Below are 20,209 nucleotides of genomic sequence, written 5' to 3' on the forward strand. Positions count from 1 at the left end.
ATGTGGCACACCACCTAGGCCTCATCAAGTCGGATGAAATACCTTATCCGACCTAGTGGCTGAGACAACCCTCTCCTGAGAAAAACTCCTCCTGTCAGGTGGAGGAAAATCAACGGGGGAAAGGACCCCCCTGCAGAGGGGACAGCTCTATCGATAGGAATCCTCGTAGCAGCCTCCCCTAAAGTGGAGGGTAAAAACTCGTCCTCCATATCAAACTCTGCCATCTCTACCAGTGTTGCAAAAGAGTTCCTGTGAATCATGCCTGGCACTGGAGTGCGAAGAATCCCTGCACTCGGTGGTATGGAAGAGATAACCCCCTTACCTCTATCAAAAGAGGTAGCACAACGAGGAGAAGAGAAAGGAGGCTGCTCAGGTGGAAGGCCAGGAGATTGAATATGAGCATGAGTGTCAACTCTGACTCTATCCATGAATGAAGCAAGGGCACCTCTGTCAGACCCTGAAGTACTGGGCAAACCCTCCTGCTCCACAATTGGGAGGAGGGGGGCGACCACATCAGCACCTGAAACTATAAGAGGGATGTCCCCTGCCTGCATAGGGGGATCTCTGTGACCAAACCAAACACGTCTCCAGTAGATGCAAGGAGTGGATGGTACACCTGCAGGAGGCCGGGGAACCTGTTGAAAAGATATGTGACCCAGCTATCCTCCTCCACATGACCAAAGCCCAATGAAATGGGCATCAAAGAAATCCCCTTAGAACTAAGTGCCAAGGGGCTAGCCTTGAGCACTGTAGCTGGTGAATCCGGAGAATCAAAGACCACCTAGAAGAAACCTCATCCAAGCAAGCATACATCTATAAGGTGACTTCTATGAGACTGAAAGAAAACCTGATACAAATGACAGTAAGGGTGGAGCTACTAAAACGAGCATCATCACCCGTGTTGAATCCTAAGTCTGATCATACATAATCAAATACATCTGGGTATGACAATGAAAAAAAAAAAGACTGGAGTGGAGCAGAATCCTCCGTATGTCATGTCGCCCTAGCTGGTTCACAGCCCGTGATAGGACGCTGGCGTCCGTCAAGGGATCCCGGGCGTCTCACTCTCCTGGAGGAGGCTCGACGTAAGACCACAGCTACCGTGACTCCCGTGGGGCATATCCCGGGTCTAAACAATGACAGGAGCTCCCCCAAAGTGATCTGTGTGTCCCCTCGATGTCTCGTGTGTTGTGCTGCGATCGTCAAGTCTGGGTCTTGTCACGTCTACGGCTAGACATTGGACGATCAATGTCACTCGATAGAAAGAACTCTGTGATCCTGCTCTGAGAGATGTCTAATGGTGTGGCCAAGCCCCGTCACCTGAGTAAGTACTCTCTGTGTCGGACCCCCTCATGAATAAATGCCACGAAACATCTCTGATCTAGATAGGCGAGGAATCTGGAAAGGAGCCCAGAGCCCGTCTCTGAAGAGATAGTGATAGTGACCTCGGATCTCGTAGTACACTGGGCACCTGAAAATAAAATGCTCCTTCGGCTCAACCTCCTGATAGTCGCACAATATGCATATGTGATGCTCCCTGGGGATCCCCTCTACTCTGCCGCTCTCTATGCGGAGGCGGTGTGATGATACCCGAAACTGTCCGATGGAGATCCGTAGTGAGTGAAGCATATGAAGCTCAATGTACCCCGGTGGTGTGATGAATCCCTCCTCCGAAATATGAAGACTGTAATCTCTGTAGAAACTCAGCTTCACTAGGAGCTCCCTCAGCTCTACCAACCAGGTCCTGAAGGTGTCTAGCTGCAAGAAATCCTCTCGAATGACCTGGTTGGTGTGTGGCCCAATTGGGATGGTGGGTGGGAGTACCGAAGGGGCATCTAAATTGTACTAAAAAGGAGGTATTCTATCGATGTGAAACCCTAGTCTCACAAACCATCTGTCAGTCCGTGCATACCAGCATCGCTCGTCTCCCTCTGCTGCCAACCTCATGGAGGAATCGAGAGCCAACCATGGCAACCTCTGTCTCCCTGATGTGCAGTCCCCATATGATCTAACCCGGTGTAGATATGTGATGGTCTGAAAGGTTGCATCTAGCTGGAGTGGAGAAGCACCAAACTCGGCCTGAATGATGTGATGTGGTAGAGATGTTTCCCCCGGATCATCCATGAGAGCATGAGGATCTGCAGGCCCTCCACCCGTGTCCACTCTATCTCTGACATGTCAGGTCCCCAACAAGGACTGCCATACATACCGGTTGATCGGACCAAGGAGTCGAAGAGAAGAGCCTTGGTCCGAGGGTCCTAAAAGTGGGAGTGGAAGCACTGTCTCTCTAGCCAAGCCAGTGAGGCGTATCCCCTACTCAGTCTGGCCTGCATCGCTGGTCTCATCGTGAAGATCGGGCCAGAGAAGATGACCCCCAAGTAAGTGTATGAGGATACGATCTCAACTGGTGACCCACCGAAAGTAAAAGTAAACTGCTTCCATTGCATGTTTGCTCGAGAGGTGTTAAATATCATGACCTTGGTCTTGCCAAGCTTAACCTCCAAATCATGGGATAAACAAAAAGCCTGCAGTGCATCCAGGTGTCGTTGGAGCCTCTCCGGTGTGAATGACAAGAGTGCCACATCATCTGCATAAAGAGGAGTCCTAATGATGATCCCGGCAAGTGAGCAACTGGTCCCTCTGAAAGCCCCCATGAAAGTCTCAAGCTCATCGATGTAGAGGCCAAACAGGGTTGGTGATAAGGGGCAACCCTGTTTGACCCCTATGGTACTCAAGATCTCATCTGTCCAACCTGCGCCTATCCGAACTCGGCCTGAGACTCTTCTCTCATAAAGTGCCATGACTGCCCAGATGATCTCCTAATCAAATCCCAGTGTCTGTAGGCGTGTGATGAGATGAGCTCGAGGTACTGTGTCAAAGGCTTTGCGAAAATCCACAAAGCAACAATATACCCTCTCCTTCTGTGATCTAGCCTCCTCAATGACACTCCTGAGTGTGAGTATGTGATCCAAAGTCCCATGGTCTCACCTCAAACCGGCCTGACCCTCTGCTCTGAGCCCTCTCATCTCTGCGAACAGGCTAACCGACGCATCCAATACTGCTACATAGATCTTGGACATCACATGTGCAATCATGATAGTCCTGTAGGATCCCCTGCCTTGTGGATGGGGGTGATGGTGTTGAGTGTCCAAGTGCAGGGGAAGCCAAGGCAAACAGCGTCCTTGAATAGCTTTGAAGGGAAGGTAGGGGGGAGAGGAAGGGAGGGGGCGGGGTAGAGGAAGGGAGGGGGCAAGGTAGAGGCTAAGGGAGGAGGAGGGGCAGAGAAGAGGGAGGGGACAGGGAAGAGGAGGTGGGGGGGGCAGCAAGGCGATGGGTGAGGGGCGGGCTGAGGGGGCGGGTGAGGGGGCTGAGAGAGGGAAGGGGAGAGGGCGGGGGAATGGGAGGGAGGAAGGGGCTGGGAGAAAGGAGGGGGGGGCGGGTGAGGGGGCTGAGAGAGGGAAGGGGAGAGGGCGGTTGAAATGGGAGGGAGGAAGGGGATGGGAGAAAGGAGGGGGGGGCGGGGGGGGCGCGCTGGGAAGAGGGAGGGGGAAGGGCTGAAAGAGAGGGAGGGGCTGAAGGAAGTGGGCAGCAGGGGTCCGGGAGGAGCAGCAGCTTGGAGATGGATTGGACCTTCTTGCAGGGATCCATGCAGCAATTGTGCTTCTTAGTACAATTGACCAGTGGGATCTCTATGTTATAGACAAGTAGCTCCAGTTGGATACTTATTGCAAGCCACACGAGGAGGCCATGGAGATGGATTGGACCTTCTTGCAGGGATCCATGCAGCAATTGTGCTTCTTAGTACAATGGACCAGTGGGGTCTCTATGTTATAGACAAGTAGCTCCAATTGGATACTTATTGCAAGCCACATGATGCACATTGGGTGGGCACAGTGGAATAGGCTCTACAGACTAAGTCTAGGGTGTTGGAGCTCTAGTAGAGTAATTTCACCCTGATGTTCTCTAAGACTAGAGCAAATTGTTGGGCGGTGTTGAATCCACACCTGTTTAGCATCGCGCTGGATATTTGACAGTAGTACCCCTCTCTATCCATCTGAAGCCAAGCGCGATCCCCCATTCTAGTGCATCATTGACCCAACCTCCAATGAATTAGTACCAGTTGATGAGAGCACTGCTGCAAGGAAAAATCATTCTAAAGCTGCTCTGAAGCATCCTAGATATCCTAGAGAGGCCTATAGGAATATGTCTGTGTCATCCACAAGCTCACAATCTAGAAGTTCCCTCATCAATTCTGTTGGGAGACGAAGTCTAGTAATCTGTGTTCGTGAACAGAGGAAGAGACTCATCGCCTCAGCTACAAAAAAATAAAGAAACATGGCAAGAAGACAGCCCTCTCAGACTAATTTGGATATCTGAAATGTATCTTATCTACCACCTTGAGTGAGAATCTAGCTGTGAGCTGAGCGGTACACTGCTCAAAGAAGCCCATATGTCGCAGAGTTCCTCTAAGAAATTCTAGTCCACCCTATCATAGGCCTTCTCAAAGTTAAGTAGAAGAATAGCCAAAGGCTGATGACTCTTCTTGGCCCATTCAACTACTTGCCTCATCCCTACTATAACCAGGCTAGGCATATGCTCTCAAACTTTGCATTGAGCTCTGCATCTGATTGGGATGGAAGGTTCAATCAAGTAGAGAGGGGAGTAGAAGCTAGTAGCAATCTGCCTAACTATTTGAAGAAGCCATGAGAATCCTGAAGAGAGTAGAAGTTAGTAGCAATCTGTCTAACTATCCAGGGATCATGAGAATCCTGTAGGTGTCTGATGCTCTTCCTACTACGTCTCTATTCCGTGATGGAGAAGAAGTGTTTACTACAACTTTCTCCAATCCGAGTCCAAAAAGCCTCTCACTCATGGTACCAATAATCTCTGATCAAGAAGATGTTGCTGCTCATGGTGTGCAAGAGCCGGCCTCTCATGAACCATGGAACTAAAGGGTGCTTCTCCTTTTCTTTCTAAAAGCAACCAGTCTGCATCTCACGACCTTCTCTTGTAGAAGGACTACCTCTCGCCGCTTAGTAACTACCCAATGGTTGTGGCTGCTTGTAAGTTATAGCGCTATAGAGAGGTCTATGGATACATGCCCCATACTGAAGTCTCTGGCGCCTCCAAATATCCATGATCTGCTCTGAAAGCTCATTGCCCACATACATGAAATGTGGTATTCTAATTTTGGCAGATGAGGCTGTCTTGTACCAAGTCCCTATAAGGAGGACAACAGAAACATGGTCAGAAGTAGCGGTACTTGCTGAAATAAATGTGCAGCCCCTCTATTCAAATCCCAGTCATCCATGTAAATTGATCAATCCAGTTGTGAATAGCTCCCTGAGTCTCCTATTAGATTGGGAGCATCGAAGAATAGAATCACTGAACTAAAACTTAGCCTTAAACTAGCTATCTCTACCTCTGACTTAGATGAATTCTTCTCATGCTGCTCTCTCAAAATAGAGGACACCAATTTCCTTCCTGCCTCTTATCAACAGGCTGCTCTACCGTATTGAAGTCTCTCCTGCTATGTAAGAGTCAGCCTGTGGCAACCATCTGCAAGTGTCCCTTCCAAAGACAACATGTTCCCTTCTCAGATTGGGTGCATAAATGTTAAGCACCCCAGCTTGAAATCCCCGCAAGAAGAGGATGATCTGTAGGAACAAAGTGGAGACAGGTTGTGAACACAAGTGAGCAAGAGTGCACACACAAGAAAGCTCCAATAGAAATGTTCAAATGAAACAATACAAGTACTTGGTATATATAGTAACCAAGTACTACTGGTCAACCATAGGGTTGAATTTATGCCTACAACACCATATCTTTGTAATCTCTTACAAATCCCCCCTCAAAGATATGGCTGAAAGTACCCTGGAAACATCTCAGGTGTACCCTGCAGTACCTAAAGTACCATGGTTGCACAAATTCATCCAGATGGATATGCAACCTATGGGAGTACATGAAAACAATGTCATTGTGAATCACTTCACACCCCCCGTTAACATTGTGAGAATGTCTCTCTAATCCCCAAGCCATGTCGATGCATAGTCACATGAAAACGCGTTTCGTCCTGTCGAAACAGGACGAAACGTTTCGTGCCGAAACGTTTCGAAACAATTCGAAACGCTCCCAACGAAACGCGTGTTTCGCCCAAATCTCAAAATGGCGATTTCGCCCGTTTTTTTGTTTCTGCAAATCATCAAGTTCATAACAAGAAAGAGCATTGCATTAGCTCTTTTCAGAGCAGTATGCAAGTATGATCTTGTGAAGCCATCTAAGACAAGATTTGGCTATCTCTTTCTTGTTCTTCAAAGGTAAGTCAACATCCTTTTTTAGCTAGCAATTGAGAGTTAATTTCAATTTTCAATTCTTAATACTTATGTATTCAAATTTTGATTCTTAACTTGTCCTAAACTTGTAGGATGACACAAACGAAAGATGCGCTTAGGCGTCTCGTTTGTAGTGAAGAGTGGGAAGCTTGGAGAGGAAGCCGCAAAGCAGAGGCATGTACAATCACTTCATACATCTTGGACAGTATGTTTTGGGAAGAAGCTGCAGCCATAAAGGCTGCCATTGCACCTTTGTACTTCATTTTAAGATTATTTGACCATGAGGGAAGTACAATGAGTCATCTTTATCACTACATGCAAATGCTTAAAGAGAGTATGCTCAATTGTAGATCTCTCTCAAGTCATAGGTATGCAAACTCTTTAGTGATTCTATCATGACTCATGAGCTACTACATAGAATTTAGAGAATGTTTATTTATACATAGTATTGAAATTTAATATATTGCAATTTACAGGGCGGATGATCTTCGTGCCATATGGACAAAAAGATGGAACTGGTTTCATAAACCAATCCATATTGTTTCCTACATGGTGCATCCATTGTACAAGCAGGAAAGTCATTGGTCCGATATTGTTCTTATGAATGGATGGACATCCTATGTGGATACAGTTATCCCCTCTGAAGAGCAAGGAATGTGAGTACTAACTTCTAAGTATCTTGATTCTTAATTCTAGACTCTAGTATATTGTACGATCAATTAGCTTTTACTTGCAACCTCTTTTGACTCTGGCATGCATGCCTTTAAAGTCTACTTCATGAATCATTATCCTAATTCCTATCTAACACTAAAGCAATGTCCATGACTCAACTTATAGGATTGAAAGAGAGTCTGTCCTCTATGTTCATGACCGTAGCCAATTCAGGCGAGATGTGGCTATGAGTCTAGAGCAAAGGAAATTTGCTGTATCATGGTGGGAGATAAATGGGCGACTTACTCCCACTTTGCAAAGATTAGCTCTTCGAGTTTTATCACAGGATTGTACTAGTGGATCAGCTGAGCGCATATGGAGCATATGTGCGGACATCCATACTAAGAAAAGAAATAGGTAATCCAACTTATAAGTTATGAATGGTTGGATGCATTTCTTGAGTCTTGAGTCTTCTCCAATTTTACGAATCATGACTACTTAGAATCTAGATTCTAGATGGATTTTCAATCTTGTTTTAGTTCAAAATATTTACGTTTTATGTGATGTAATCATGTATCATGTTACAGATTGAGCACATCACAGCTTGATAGGTTGGTCTATGTAAATGCCAACCTTCGTCTCTTGGAGCGGTTCAAAGACAAAGAAAGTACCAGTGGGGCTGAAGGGGCTGAAGTGTTACATTGGAAGGTGAAAGAGGTTGATCCTGAAGTTCTAAGAAAGCTTGAGCAAGGCTTGGCTCGAGGGGAGAATATTGATATATCATTCATCCAAAGGCGCAGCGATGAGGATATAGCATATGATTTCCTTCGAGAGGATGAGGCACGCTTTCGACGTGTCACACGTTCGCAATCAAGGGTTATTGCACAAGCATCTACTAGTGCACCACCCTTGATTGCAAGCATTGGCACTTCATCTTCACCACGCTGTTATAGACGCCGACGAGATCGTGGTCGTACCCTTGCTACTAGTGGTCATAGTAGTGATTCCTTTGAGGAGATGGTAGCAAGGGTAGAGGAGGAAGAGAGTTCCGATGGCACAGAATCCACAGATGAAGATGCAGATAGTGATAGTGAACTTGGTAGAGAGAGTAGTGAGCACTGAGTAGTTTCAAATTATGATTTGTTATCACTCATGCTACTCATTTTTGGAACTTTAAAGTTTGAGCTTACAACTCGTCACTTTGGGAACTTATTATTTCATATGTCTATTTTGGGAACTTATATTTACTTGACATTTTGGAAAGTAATGACTCATATATCTAGATTCAAATTTCAATGAATCAATGATGTTCATATCTCTAGAGTCTAGATGCTAGAATCCAATGTCCAATGTCAATATGCTTTTAAGTTTTGACTCCATAAATATTAATTGGTCTAAATTTGAAACTTGAGAAAGGAGACTTGAATTCTGATTCCTGAATGTGTTTGTGTTTTGGATTACCTAGAGGCTAGACACTGGGTGTCTTGACTAAGGACTTGTCACTTGACACTTGTATTTCTCTTTGTTCACTCTAAACTTGAATATAACATGTCTTATCTGCCCCTATCCTTGTATATATCAAGTATCATTTCGAAACCTATCCGTTTCGTCCGATGATTCGAAACAAAACGAAACAAAACCTGTCGAAACCTCGAAACAACGAAACGGACGAAACGTTTCTTGTGACTATGTGTCGATGTCGTAAGAAAAGATCTATTAACAGGGTTTTGGTGAAGATATCCACCACATTGTCCTCAGATGGACAATAGATGAGATCAATGAAACCATCAGAAATACAATCCTGTACATAATGATAATGATTTTCAATGTGTTTCATGCGAGCATGAAAGACAGGATTGTTAGCTATGGCAATGCAACTCTGGCTGTCACAGAAGATAGAGTTTGCTTCGCCATCCTGTGCATGATGCAAGTCATGCAAAAGCTTCCTTAACCACATTAACTCCGTAGTGGCTGAATTTGCAGCTTTGTATTCTGCTTCACTGGAGGAAAGAGAGACTCACTCTTGCTTCTTACTGAGCCATGAGATACAAGCTGAACCCAATGAGAAGTAATAGCCAATAGTGGACCGTCTGTCGTCAATGTCCCCTGACCAATCTGAGTCGGTGAAACCACTCAGCTTTAGATCACAATCTGAAGCATAATGCAAGCCAAGAGAGAGAGTGCCATGGACATATCTGAGAACCCTCTTTGCTGCATTCCAATGTGTGATCGTGGGACAATGCATGAACTGGCTCAAAAGCCCTATGGCGTAGGCAATATCAGACCATGTGGAGCATAGATATATCAAACTACCAACCAACTACCTGTACAAAGTGCCATCAAACTTTTCAGCAGTATCATGCTTACTCAGCTTGAGTCCCTTTTCCAATGGAGTAGCCACAGGCTTATAGTTCTCCATTTTAAATTTCTGCAACAACCCCTTCGAATACTTTGTCTGTGACATAGAAATCCCATCATGGGTCTGCCAAAACTCAATGCCAAGACAATAATGCAATAGGCCCAAATCTGTCATGTCAAAGTTGTGACATGAAGCGGACTGCACTGCTGTAATTTACTGCAAATCACTACCAATGAGTATGATGTCATCCACATATAGAACCAACATGACCAATTCTGAATTTTGCTGCAGAACATACAGATTTGGCTCTGTATGAGTGTTTATGAAGCCCTGGGACAGCAAAAACTGATGTATCTTCTGATACGACGCATGAGGTGCTTGCTTCAACCCATATAGAGCCTTCCTGAGCTTGCATACCTTATGCTCTTGTCCAGGTCACCTCAAAACCTTGGGGCTGATGTACATAGACCTCCTCTTTAAGATCTCCATTGAGGAAAGCGGTCTTGACATCCATCTGGTACACTGACCAACCATAAAATGCAGCAAGAGAGATGACAGAATGAATGGTGGTCATCTTGGCCACTGGAGCAAATGTCTCCTCATAATCTATCCCCTCCTCCTGTGCATACCTCTTGGCAACCAAACGGGCTTTGTATTTCTCAATTGTGCCATCTGAATGGTATTTCTCCTTATAAATCCATTTCGTGCCAACCACATTTTTCCCAATGGGCGCATCAAGCAAGTCCCATGTGGCATTCTTCTCAATGGATTTAATCTCAGCTTCCATAGCTTTCTGCCATGCCGAATTATGCTGAGCATCCTTGAAGCTCTGAGGCTCATTTTCAGCTTCCATCACTGAGGTCATCAAAGCAAAATTGACCTTTTTCTGATTTTTCTGAGTGTGGGCCCTGGTTTTCCCCAAAGTAGGCTGATCCTTAGCATCTTGAATGGTCAACCTTGCCCAATGCGGAATAGATTTCTCTGCTGTTCCACTCGGGGCTACATCAACATCTTTAGTGGCCTCACGACGTTGATAATACCTCCAAACATGAGGCTGTCTATTCTCATTAAACATTTGAGGAAGAGACATCCTCAACATGTGGATTTGAGGGAGAGCCATCCTCAACATGTGGCAAGCCATCTGAACTATGAGAAGTAGAAGGGGAAGCATCAATAGACTCCGTCTCATCATCCTCAAACTGGATGATGTCCAAAGGGGTGTCATTGTATGGTGGCAAGTCTGCACTAGCAGGCTGCATGCACTCATTCTCAGCTAAGAGAACATCTCTGCTTATTATTACCTTCCTGGTAGCGGGAATATAAAGCCTAAATCCCATGCTTTCAGTGCTATACCCCACGAAAATGTATTTGACACTCTTGTCATCAAGCTTTGTTCGATGTGCATCTGGAACCAAAGCATATGCCACTGAGCCAAAAACTCTGAAATGACTGACCTTTGGCTTAAAGCCATACAAAGCCTCAAATGGAGTCACATTAACCAAAGCTTTGGTAGGGCATCTGTTCTGAATATAAGTGGCTGTCACAATTGCTTCTCCCCAAAGAGCCTTTGAGACTCTCTTGAATTTCAGCATGCATCTCGTCGTTTCCATGAGAGTACGATTCTTCCTCTTATAGATTGGATTATGATGTGGTGTGTAAGGGCATGTCAAGTGATGTTTAATTCCATGTTGCTTCAAAAATCCCTAGAATGCATGTGACATGTACTCTCCCCCTCGATCTGAGTTGAGTCTTCCAATTCTAGAATTGGTTTGGTTCTCATCCATAGCTTTGAAATCTTGAAACCAATAGAACACCTCAGATTTTTCCTTCATGAGAAAAAGCCATGTGAACCTGGAGAAGTCATCTATAAAGGTCACAAAGTACCTTGCTCCTCTATGCGTGGGAATAGTCATGGGGCCACATACATCACTGTGCACTATCTACAATACTTTGGTTGCCTTGACCTAATTCTTGCCTTCTTTATTGAATGGCAAGCGATGCAATTTGCCAAGTGCACACCCCTCACACACTTCATTTGCTGGTTGCTGTAATTTTGGCATTTCCTGAGGCATATTATTGTTGCGCAAGTAGGACAATGCCATGTGATGAACATGTCCAAACCTGGCATGCCATAAATCAGCCTGGGAAGTGTTTGCTACAGCTAATACCTTCTGATCATAAGGTTAAGCATCAAGCTTGTATAAGCCTCTGTCATATGTGCCTGTTGCTACAACCTCATACCCTTTCTTTGGATCCTTGATCCTGCATTGCTTATCCTGAAATTTGACCAACATATGTTGATCATGGGCGATGTTTGAAACTGAAATCAGATTTTGCTTCAACTCTGGAACATACCAAACATCTCGGATATACTTAACTTTCCCATTATCAAGCTGAATGGGAATGTGCCCAACTCCGATGATGTCTTGAGAAGCATCATTGGCACATGTAACCTGTCTGCCATGAACAGGTGTGATGCTCTCAAACCACTCCTAGCAAGGAGTCATGTGCTTAGTAGCACTACTATCGATATACCATGTATCACTTGCAACAAGGGAAGCATCCCCTGATTGATTTTCAGCATTCAAACCCCCTTGGCATCCATCTTCTCATTAAATGCAGCAAACACAAAATCTCTATCACCTCGGGCAAGATGAGCTTCACCATGTGCATCTGAAGCATGAGTTTTAGTGGGGGCAACAAAATTACTGCTAGAGCTTTCCCTTTGCCTCTTCTTTTCATTGGCAATCCTTTTCTAACACTCTACGATGTAATGCCCTGGCTTCTTGCAATAATTGCATTTGCGCTTTTCTGATTTTTGCTTGAACCGCTTGCATTCCCCTCCTTGGGCTGAGTTGTATGGTTGTGTTTTGGCTCAAACTTTTTCTGAAATTTGCCCTTTCCACCCATAGCAAGCGTTTGCTCACCCTGATGAGAGGCTTTGGCAAAATTTGACCACCTCTCCTCTTCCTGCAACAAAAGCCCAACTAACTCATCGAACGAGAGTGGGGCTGCCCTGAGAACTATGGTAAATGAAGTGACGAATGTGTCATATGAGGGTGATAGAGACGAGCTTCTTGTCTTCTATTTCCTCATCAATACTTGCAAGCTGATCACGTAGATCAATGATCCTGGCAATATGATCAATGATGGCCTGGCCTTCCTGCATCTCGAGATCCTTGAGCTGATTTGTCAAGGCAATGGCCTTTGCCTCATTCTTAACATGATACATGTTTGCCAATATTTCCCATGCTGCCTTTACATCCTTGCACAACTTGATAGTCGTCATAATGTGCCTCTTCACATTTGTGGCAATCAAAAACATCGCTTGGACACTGCGGCGATCAAACTTCTTCTGCTCCTCCGTCGATGCTATGGGACTAGCAAGAGGGGCTGTAGCAGTCTACTGTCTGCCTGTAGTCTGAACCCAAGAAGCTGTTCTGGATGTGGATGAGCAAGTTGGCCTCACCTCATCCCCACTAACAATATCCCACAAGCCCTTACCAACCAAGATGTTCTTAAGCATGAATGACCACAAGGCATAGTTTGGTCCATCCAGCTTGTCACCCTCGAACAAATTGCAAAAACTGTCTAAAAGAGTCGACATGATGCAAAATGGGATACCCACAAGCTGCAAATGTACCTGCAAAAAGAACTGCAAGTCCCAAAAGTACAACTGGCTGCAAATGTGCCTGCAAATCTCAAATTAATACTGGCTGCAAATGCAAAGTACGATTGGCAGCTCTGAAATCCCACTGACTGCACAATGCAATCACTGCGAAAATGGCATCAACCAATCACTGCACTCTGCTGCAATCTGAAGAATCTGAAGTGCAATCCCAAACTGAAAATGCACAACCCAAATCTGAAAGAGCGCACCCACGAGTACTCAAATGCATCCACAACTGTAAAGTAACTGCAAATGCACCCAACAATGCAGAGTATTTGCAAATGCACCTGAGAGTGCAAGAGTATGGGCTGCAAAAACAGTCCAGAAGCGAAATACACAGCTCAAAACACTTACAGGAAGTGCAACTTGGCCCGAACCACCTGCAAAACAGTCCACTGACTGTGTGGGCAAGCCAGAGATGACAAAGGAGCTGAAGTGAGCTGTTTGGAGCTAAATGAAGCTGTCAGGAGTACTTCTGAATACAACACACGTGTAGAGAAGAGCCTGGAGCTGCTGGAACACACCCGGGAGAGGCTGGAGCTGAAAAGAGTCCAGATTTCAGCAAAAACGCTGAAAAACAGCCGAAATTGATCAAATCGCCTTCTAACAAGTCGTACGGAGTCGAAATCCGGTTCTGACAAGCTGTACGGACTCGCGGCACTGTCGCACAACTATACAGACAGGTCCGTATGGACTTTACGGACGGACGTCCGTACAACTATACGAAAAAAAAACCCCCCCAAAAATTGCCTGAAATGCTGTGGGACAGATTTATTTGTATGCGGGCAGCTCTGAAATTTCAAAAAACGTCGAAATCGGACCTCTAAAGGTCAAAAAACAACCGCTGGACTGTTGGAGCTACCTCAAACGAAAGCTGGAGAGCTGAATGTGAGAACCAGGAATGTGCACTGGAGCACCAAGCTTGTGGGAGTCTGGAAGCAAGCGCAGGAATGGGCTCTAGAGACGGAAGCGCTCTGATACCAAATGTAGGAACAAAGTGGAAACATGTTGTGAACACAAGTGAGCAAAAGTGCACACACACAAGAAAGCTCCAATAGAAATGTTCAAATGAAACAATACAAGTACTTGGTATATATAGTACCCAAGTACTACTGGTCAACCATAGGGTTGACTTTATGCCTACAACACCATATCTTTGTAATCTCTTACATGATCCACCGATCCTTGGCAAGAATTAAGACACAATGTGCAGCACCAAAGGAAAGGGTTTAGGCTGAAATTGTAATGTAGGCTCGAGGTAACTCATCCCTAAAACAATCAGAGAACTCCTCTGCTATTTGATCAGCCAACTTGGCCATCTCCCCATTTTGGGTAACATCAATGCTAGCCGAAGGACCATCAATCGGCTCTACCGATGCTATACAAAAAAGCAAAAACTCTTCTTGAACTTTTCGAACTTCCACTACGGAAACCAACAGTCCTTGAGGTATATCTTTTCCACCTCGTACGACATACAACACATCATTCATCTTAAACTGATAACTGTGCTTTTTCCAATCTATGGCTGGATTCTTCCTAGAATGCCAAGCCTTTTACCCAGGGTTATATCTGCATGAGCAAGCTTTGTCATTTCAAAATCGAGCTTCTCTGCATAGTCTTGAATTCGAAGTTCCAATTGGATAACCCTTTGGTCCCATACTTCAGTTGAACTTCCGTCTGCCATTCTGACTGTATATGCACAGTCAGATGGGCTAGTCTTTAATTTCAGCCTCTTTACAAGCTTGGAGTTAGTTAATTACAATGTGCGTTGACGTTGAGTGAAACAACACAATGACATCATGATTGGCTACTTGCCCTTTCATCTTAATTAACTCCGTATCATTAAAGGTTGTATACCCCGTTGCTGCGGGCTTTGATAGGATATTATTAGGTGCATTGTTTACTAGCTTAGCAATAGACACACATGACAAAACAGGTATTGACCAAGGAAATATCTGCAATCTCAAATAACTGCACAGGAATTTAAATATAGCAAACACATGAAAAGCTTATATGCAAACCATCTAAATAAAAGAGAGAATAGAAAGCTCCCTAGTCACTTTTCTCGCTCTGTGCAGAATAGAAATGTGCAGCCTTCAATGACTCGATGGATTCCCAAGAAACAGGTCTAGTCTTAATCCATTCAACTGTGCGCAAGAGTTACGTAAGCCTCAAACAATCCTCTCTTTCAACCGCCAATCGTAACACCAACAAAGTGAATGGGTTCATTAACGCAGGACTATCTCCAGTCAACATATATCTCCTGCGTGCACTAACAATACTGATAACAAAGCCTTTTTGAATCCAACGCTTGCACCCAACCACCATCTGCGCAATAGCTCACTAATGGAATTCACAAGGTCCCCCAATTACTACGCTACCATCGCCTTTGACAACCGTTCATCACAATCCAAGAGATCTATGTAACTCCCACCACACTTTGACCACAGTCTAGATATGCATGTGCGTCACACCACAGCTCACAATTTTTTTAATGAACCTTTCAACGCAGCAGCTGGTGTGTGCAATCAACATACCCAAACCAACGCTCTAATCATCTCGATTCGTTTTATTCATTGAGACTCCCAACAGATTATGGCCGTTACGTTATTGAATGCATGAGCCTTGTGATGGAGCGATGAACAAACAAAGACTAGGTAGTTGAGCAACGATCGCTTCTTTTTACCCTGACGACCGTCTCACCACCAACGAGATCATCAAAAGATCCCTTCACCGACCCAAGGCAAGCCCAACAGAACTCCCTCGACCTCTCTCCTCTGATACCAAATGATACGACTAAACTACTAACGCCAAACTTTTCTATCAAATCACGGGCATAGGCACACTTTGTTTCATCCAGCCAACCCCTGCTGTAGCAAGCTCCCAAGTTACGTAAGTAGAAAAACCACGGCATGCGCTACACACAGAGCCCACATATCCCTAGATGGATCTAGTCCACCACATGTCATCATTTGAGGGCATCACCTAAATGCATCATTTTACCCCTCTCTTGGGATATCATTTAATTCTTTTCCCCTTGGTACATTTAATGCATTTAGCCCCTTAGCCTTAGATCCACCTAGTCTTGTGCCATGTCACCTTCACCAAGGACCTTGACATTGATTCCTTTTGACCATTTACATGAAGCCCAAACAAATATAATACAAACATTGATCCCTTAAAGGAAAATGTCCACTGAGCCCTGAGGCCTTTCTCTTATAGATGGGCTATCTAAAAGCTAGACCCCTTTTAATAGCTGTCTTTTACAAAAAATAGATTTCTTGGTTTTTTCCCACTGTGGGGCCACTTTTTAAGCCTTTTCTAGAACCCTGTGCAGTTTACCATCTCCATGGTGCTTTTTGGCCTTGTGGGACCAGCTTTTTGGCACTTGCTCCATCCTTTGCAAGCTCTTTTACACTTTTTCAAGTCTTACAAAACACCAACACTTAAAGCCATTAAAGGTTAGCGAAATGCATGCATTCATAGTTCTTGGACTAATCCTAGCATAGTTACCAGGAAACGCCGTTCCGTCTTCTTGGAACGTGGGAACGCCGTTCCGGAAGCAAGCCGAAACCGGAATGTTTCCACAAAAAAAAAAACACTTTTTTTTTTGTTTGAAATTTTAAATGGATATTTTAGATCTTATATAGAAAGTTTAAAGCCGTAAATGTTAGTTTCTTTCAATTTCTAACATAGTTTTATGTCATATGATGATGTGGCAGTCCGGTTCTCGCTCCCCCGTTCCCCCTTCTCGAAACGTTCCATTTCCAACACCTTGAATTTTCAAAACGTTCCTGTTCCCTGGTAACTACGAATCCTAGTCCCTTGAGGGCGTCCCCACAGCTCTCTTTTATAAATGCAAAGCAAAAGTAAAAACAATAAAACTCTCTAGTTAACCAAAAGTCAACTTTCTTTAACCGTAGTCAATCTAATAAAGACTACTCTTTATTTCTTGGGAGAAATACCAATTGGTGGCACTTATAACACCCGTGTGTCACACAGTGGCAATTGTTTCATGATTGGCTCTTCATGCATCTCTTGGCTCCGCAAGAAGCAGCCCACAATTGCCATTTCCAGTTTTGCAGCTGAGTATAGGGCAACCTTCACAGCTACAGTAGAGCGTGTTTGGCTCCGTTAGTTACTCGTAGATCTTCATGTCAGCTAGGACACTTCTACTATCATCTACACTGGTAGCCAAAGTGCTTTAGCAGTTGCATGTAATCCAGTGTTTCATGCACAAACAAAGCACATTGAGGTACATTATCATTATGTTCGAGAGAGACTGTCAGCTAGAGATATACAGTTGTCCTATGTTCCCACAGAGAATAACTTAGCAGATCATTTCACAAAGGCTCTACCACAACCCAAGTTTGAGCCTTTCGACATGCCTTACACTTGGCACCACTTATTACGTGATGTTGATCTCCATGTACTATCATAGGTTGCTATATCCATCTTGAACGAATATGTGCAACCATGATATAGTTTCCAAGTATACTTGAGATGTATCTAGGATACTTCAGCCATACCATCGAAGGGGGTTTGTTAGCATTAGCCCTGGTATTGCCTTGTAGGCTACTTAGGAAATTTTGGTTGAGGTGGCAGTTTTAGCTCAACCTTAGATTTTTTCCAGCTCACTTTGAGGATCTTTTTAGTGGCCCGTTTGGGGTGTTTATTTTCATGCTTTGCATGATGTATTTTGCCCTTGAGCTTGCCTTTGTGGGTCTAGTTCATACCTAATAGAAGCCTTTTTCTTGGAAAAAAAAAAAAAGAGCGAACGAATGGACTAGTTTTGAGAGGCTACAGCCTATAGGTCATGAGGTTCTCCCACACGATCTGGGAGAAGAGATGTAATCTGCACCTGCACAACATTATCCTAGTAATGTTTGCAGCGAGACCTAGATGCCTCTTTCCAAATCATTATCTATCTACAACAGACAATTCCAATGGACAGATAGAGATTGCCATGCAGCTCTCTTATCATCTATGCACCTTGCAGCTGAGGGAGATGAGCAGTGCTGGTACACATGAGTTTCCACATGGTTTCGCTTATAGGACATGTCTATCAACCAGTTACTGCCACATCAATATTCACTAGAGGATACCTTCTTGCGCTTAAGACAGAAGAAGATTTATCAGGTCAATAGGAACAATCTATGGCAGATATATACCCATAGGACATGGGTATCCCCCCTACAGCCACATGCAATGAAAATGGGCCTTCTACAAATAGCATTTCCTCCATCTTAGGGAGGACAGCTTCATCCAGGCACTAGAGTACGTGCAGATTCACCTTCCCATGCAGTATCGATCACCATGGGCGCACCAGGATTTCTTCCCAAATTTATAGATTGAGGTGGGACATGAGATTGCTGCCACACGACATCATAGATATATGAGGCTTATACAACCCACACCCTCAGCATTCCCCTCTCTCACACCTCATCTCTTCTCTTTTACCTTTCCACATCTAACCTCTCTTTTCCTTCTAATTACCTCCTCAAATATTAGAGACCTGTTTACCTCCACTGCTCCATGGAGTTTGCCTGCTTTCAGCTTACATGATGAGATCACTAAGTGAAGACAATACAGTTTCTGAAACTGGCACAGAAATCAGTAAAGCTCATGATAAATTATTATCTAGTTTCCAGATGCCGACCTCTGAGGGCATATCAAAAGCATCAATTTGGGATTTATATGCCTCTTAAAGTTGGCCCACCAGGAAAAAGTTAGTGTTGGCACTCAACTACAATGCAGTGGATTTAGCTGGGAAGGGTTAGAAGCTCAGAACCTCTACAACTGAACCAGCTGCAAGAAGTGCTGATTCGGAAGAACCCTCGTTGAAGTAAATGGAATTATAACGACCAGATAATCCCTTTCTCCCTTCCTTTCCATAAGCTCTACTGCTAACACCTCGTATAAGATTTATATAATTCTTTGTGTGGACAGTTTCAAGTTCATCATCAATGGCCTCCCTTGCCTCCATGTGTACACACCTGCATGCATATTCAATCTCATCACATGCCTTACAATACAGATGTTAGTTAAAGAAGACAGCACACAGGGCTCACAAGAGTATATGAAAACAAATTATGTGATATGCAGATGCATACCTTTTCAAATAGACATGCATTTTGATATATACAATGAGAATCACATGCCCACAAACACACGTGGATGTTACTTTTGCTTTAGGAAATGTCAACCCCTATTTAAAGCTTACTTTCCCTAAATGTATGATCTGTACAATTTCTGTCTCTGGAAGCAGCTGCGTTGGATTGCTGCCCCTTGGCACGACTTGTGGAGGGGGGGAGAGAAAGGGCTAGGTCTAGGTGTTCCTAATTATGAGTTGTGCCTAGGAGCACATGGTTTAAAAGAAATCCCAAGAAGGGGTAAAAAGAAACATTTAAGTGCGCCTGAGGGTGCCTATCCCACAACGCTCACCCACAGTGGCCAATGGTTGAGCCACTGTGGTGCCTCGCCAGCAGTGCCCGAGGGCATGTGAGAGTGGTGCCTTACCCATGACGCTCGAGGGCATGCGGTGCTCAAGGTCCCAAAGCCTACATAGTCTGAGCTATAAAATCCCATTGAATGGTGTCAAATGCCTTTGCAATATCCACCTGCAGAATAGGCACATCTTGCTCTGTGTACTTGGCATACTCAATCCCAACATAAGCATTGGCAAAATTATCAGTAATATGCCATCTTGGAATAAAACCATACTAAGATGGATGTAGGCCATCATATAAATATTTCTTAATCCGATCAACCACCATTTTGGTAATGATCTTCTATATCACCGGCATCAAAGTAATAGGCCTCCAATCAGCTAATGATTCACAAATGGACTTCTTGGGAAGAAGTTTGGCCAACCCTTTCTTCCAAGAATCCGGCACATATGTTAGAATTATTTTTATAATTTAACAGCGACCAATGTAATGTAATAAGTAGGTTAGGGGCACTTTTCCCTCACTTAGAGGTTTTTCCCCCTAACCACAGTTAGTTCACTATCTACGGTTAGTGAAGGATAAGGTTTTGTCACTTAGACAAAACCTATCACTCTATTCAGTACACTCATCTATTTTGCAACTATCGTTTTCAGCTCTCTCTCTCGCTTTTCAATGTTGCCGGTTTCCCGTAGTTAAACATGGCCGACACCGTCGAGCATGTTACAGAAGCAGCAACAGCAACAACGTC

The 20,209-nt window shown here is 44.3% G+C and overlaps 2 protein-coding genes across 4 annotated transcripts in view; one reads left to right on the top strand and one right to left on the bottom strand.

The window, feature by feature from the left end:
* LOC147886958 (histone deacetylase 5-like) overlaps positions 1–20,209 on the bottom strand; it is a 287,587-nt gene that overhangs the window by 238,347 nt on the left and 29,031 nt on the right. For all 3 annotated transcript variants that reach the window (XM_087394576.1, XM_087394575.1, XM_087394574.1), the window contains exon 2: positions 18,804–19,008. In XM_087394576.1, the coding sequence (XP_087250702.1) occupies positions 18,804–19,008 (205 nt within the window). The remainder of the gene's footprint in view (positions 1–18,803; positions 19,009–20,209) is intronic.
* LOC147886960 (uncharacterized) lies at positions 6,426–8,131 on the top strand. The gene is made up of 4 exons (XM_087394930.1): positions 6,426–6,700; positions 6,809–6,988; positions 7,170–7,400; positions 7,571–8,131. The coding sequence occupies exons 1-4, from the start codon at positions 6,426–6,428 to the stop codon at positions 8,103–8,105; spliced, it is 1,221 nt and encodes a 406-aa protein (XP_087251056.1). The 3' UTR covers positions 8,106–8,131.

This window comes from Dipteris shenzhenensis, chromosome 23, assembly GCF_047967505.1.
Source record: "Dipteris shenzhenensis isolate YYH24624 ecotype China chromosome 23, Dip_SZ_1.0, whole genome shotgun sequence".
In the NCBI taxonomy this organism is placed as follows: Eukaryota; Viridiplantae; Streptophyta; class Polypodiopsida; order Gleicheniales; family Dipteridaceae; genus Dipteris; species Dipteris shenzhenensis.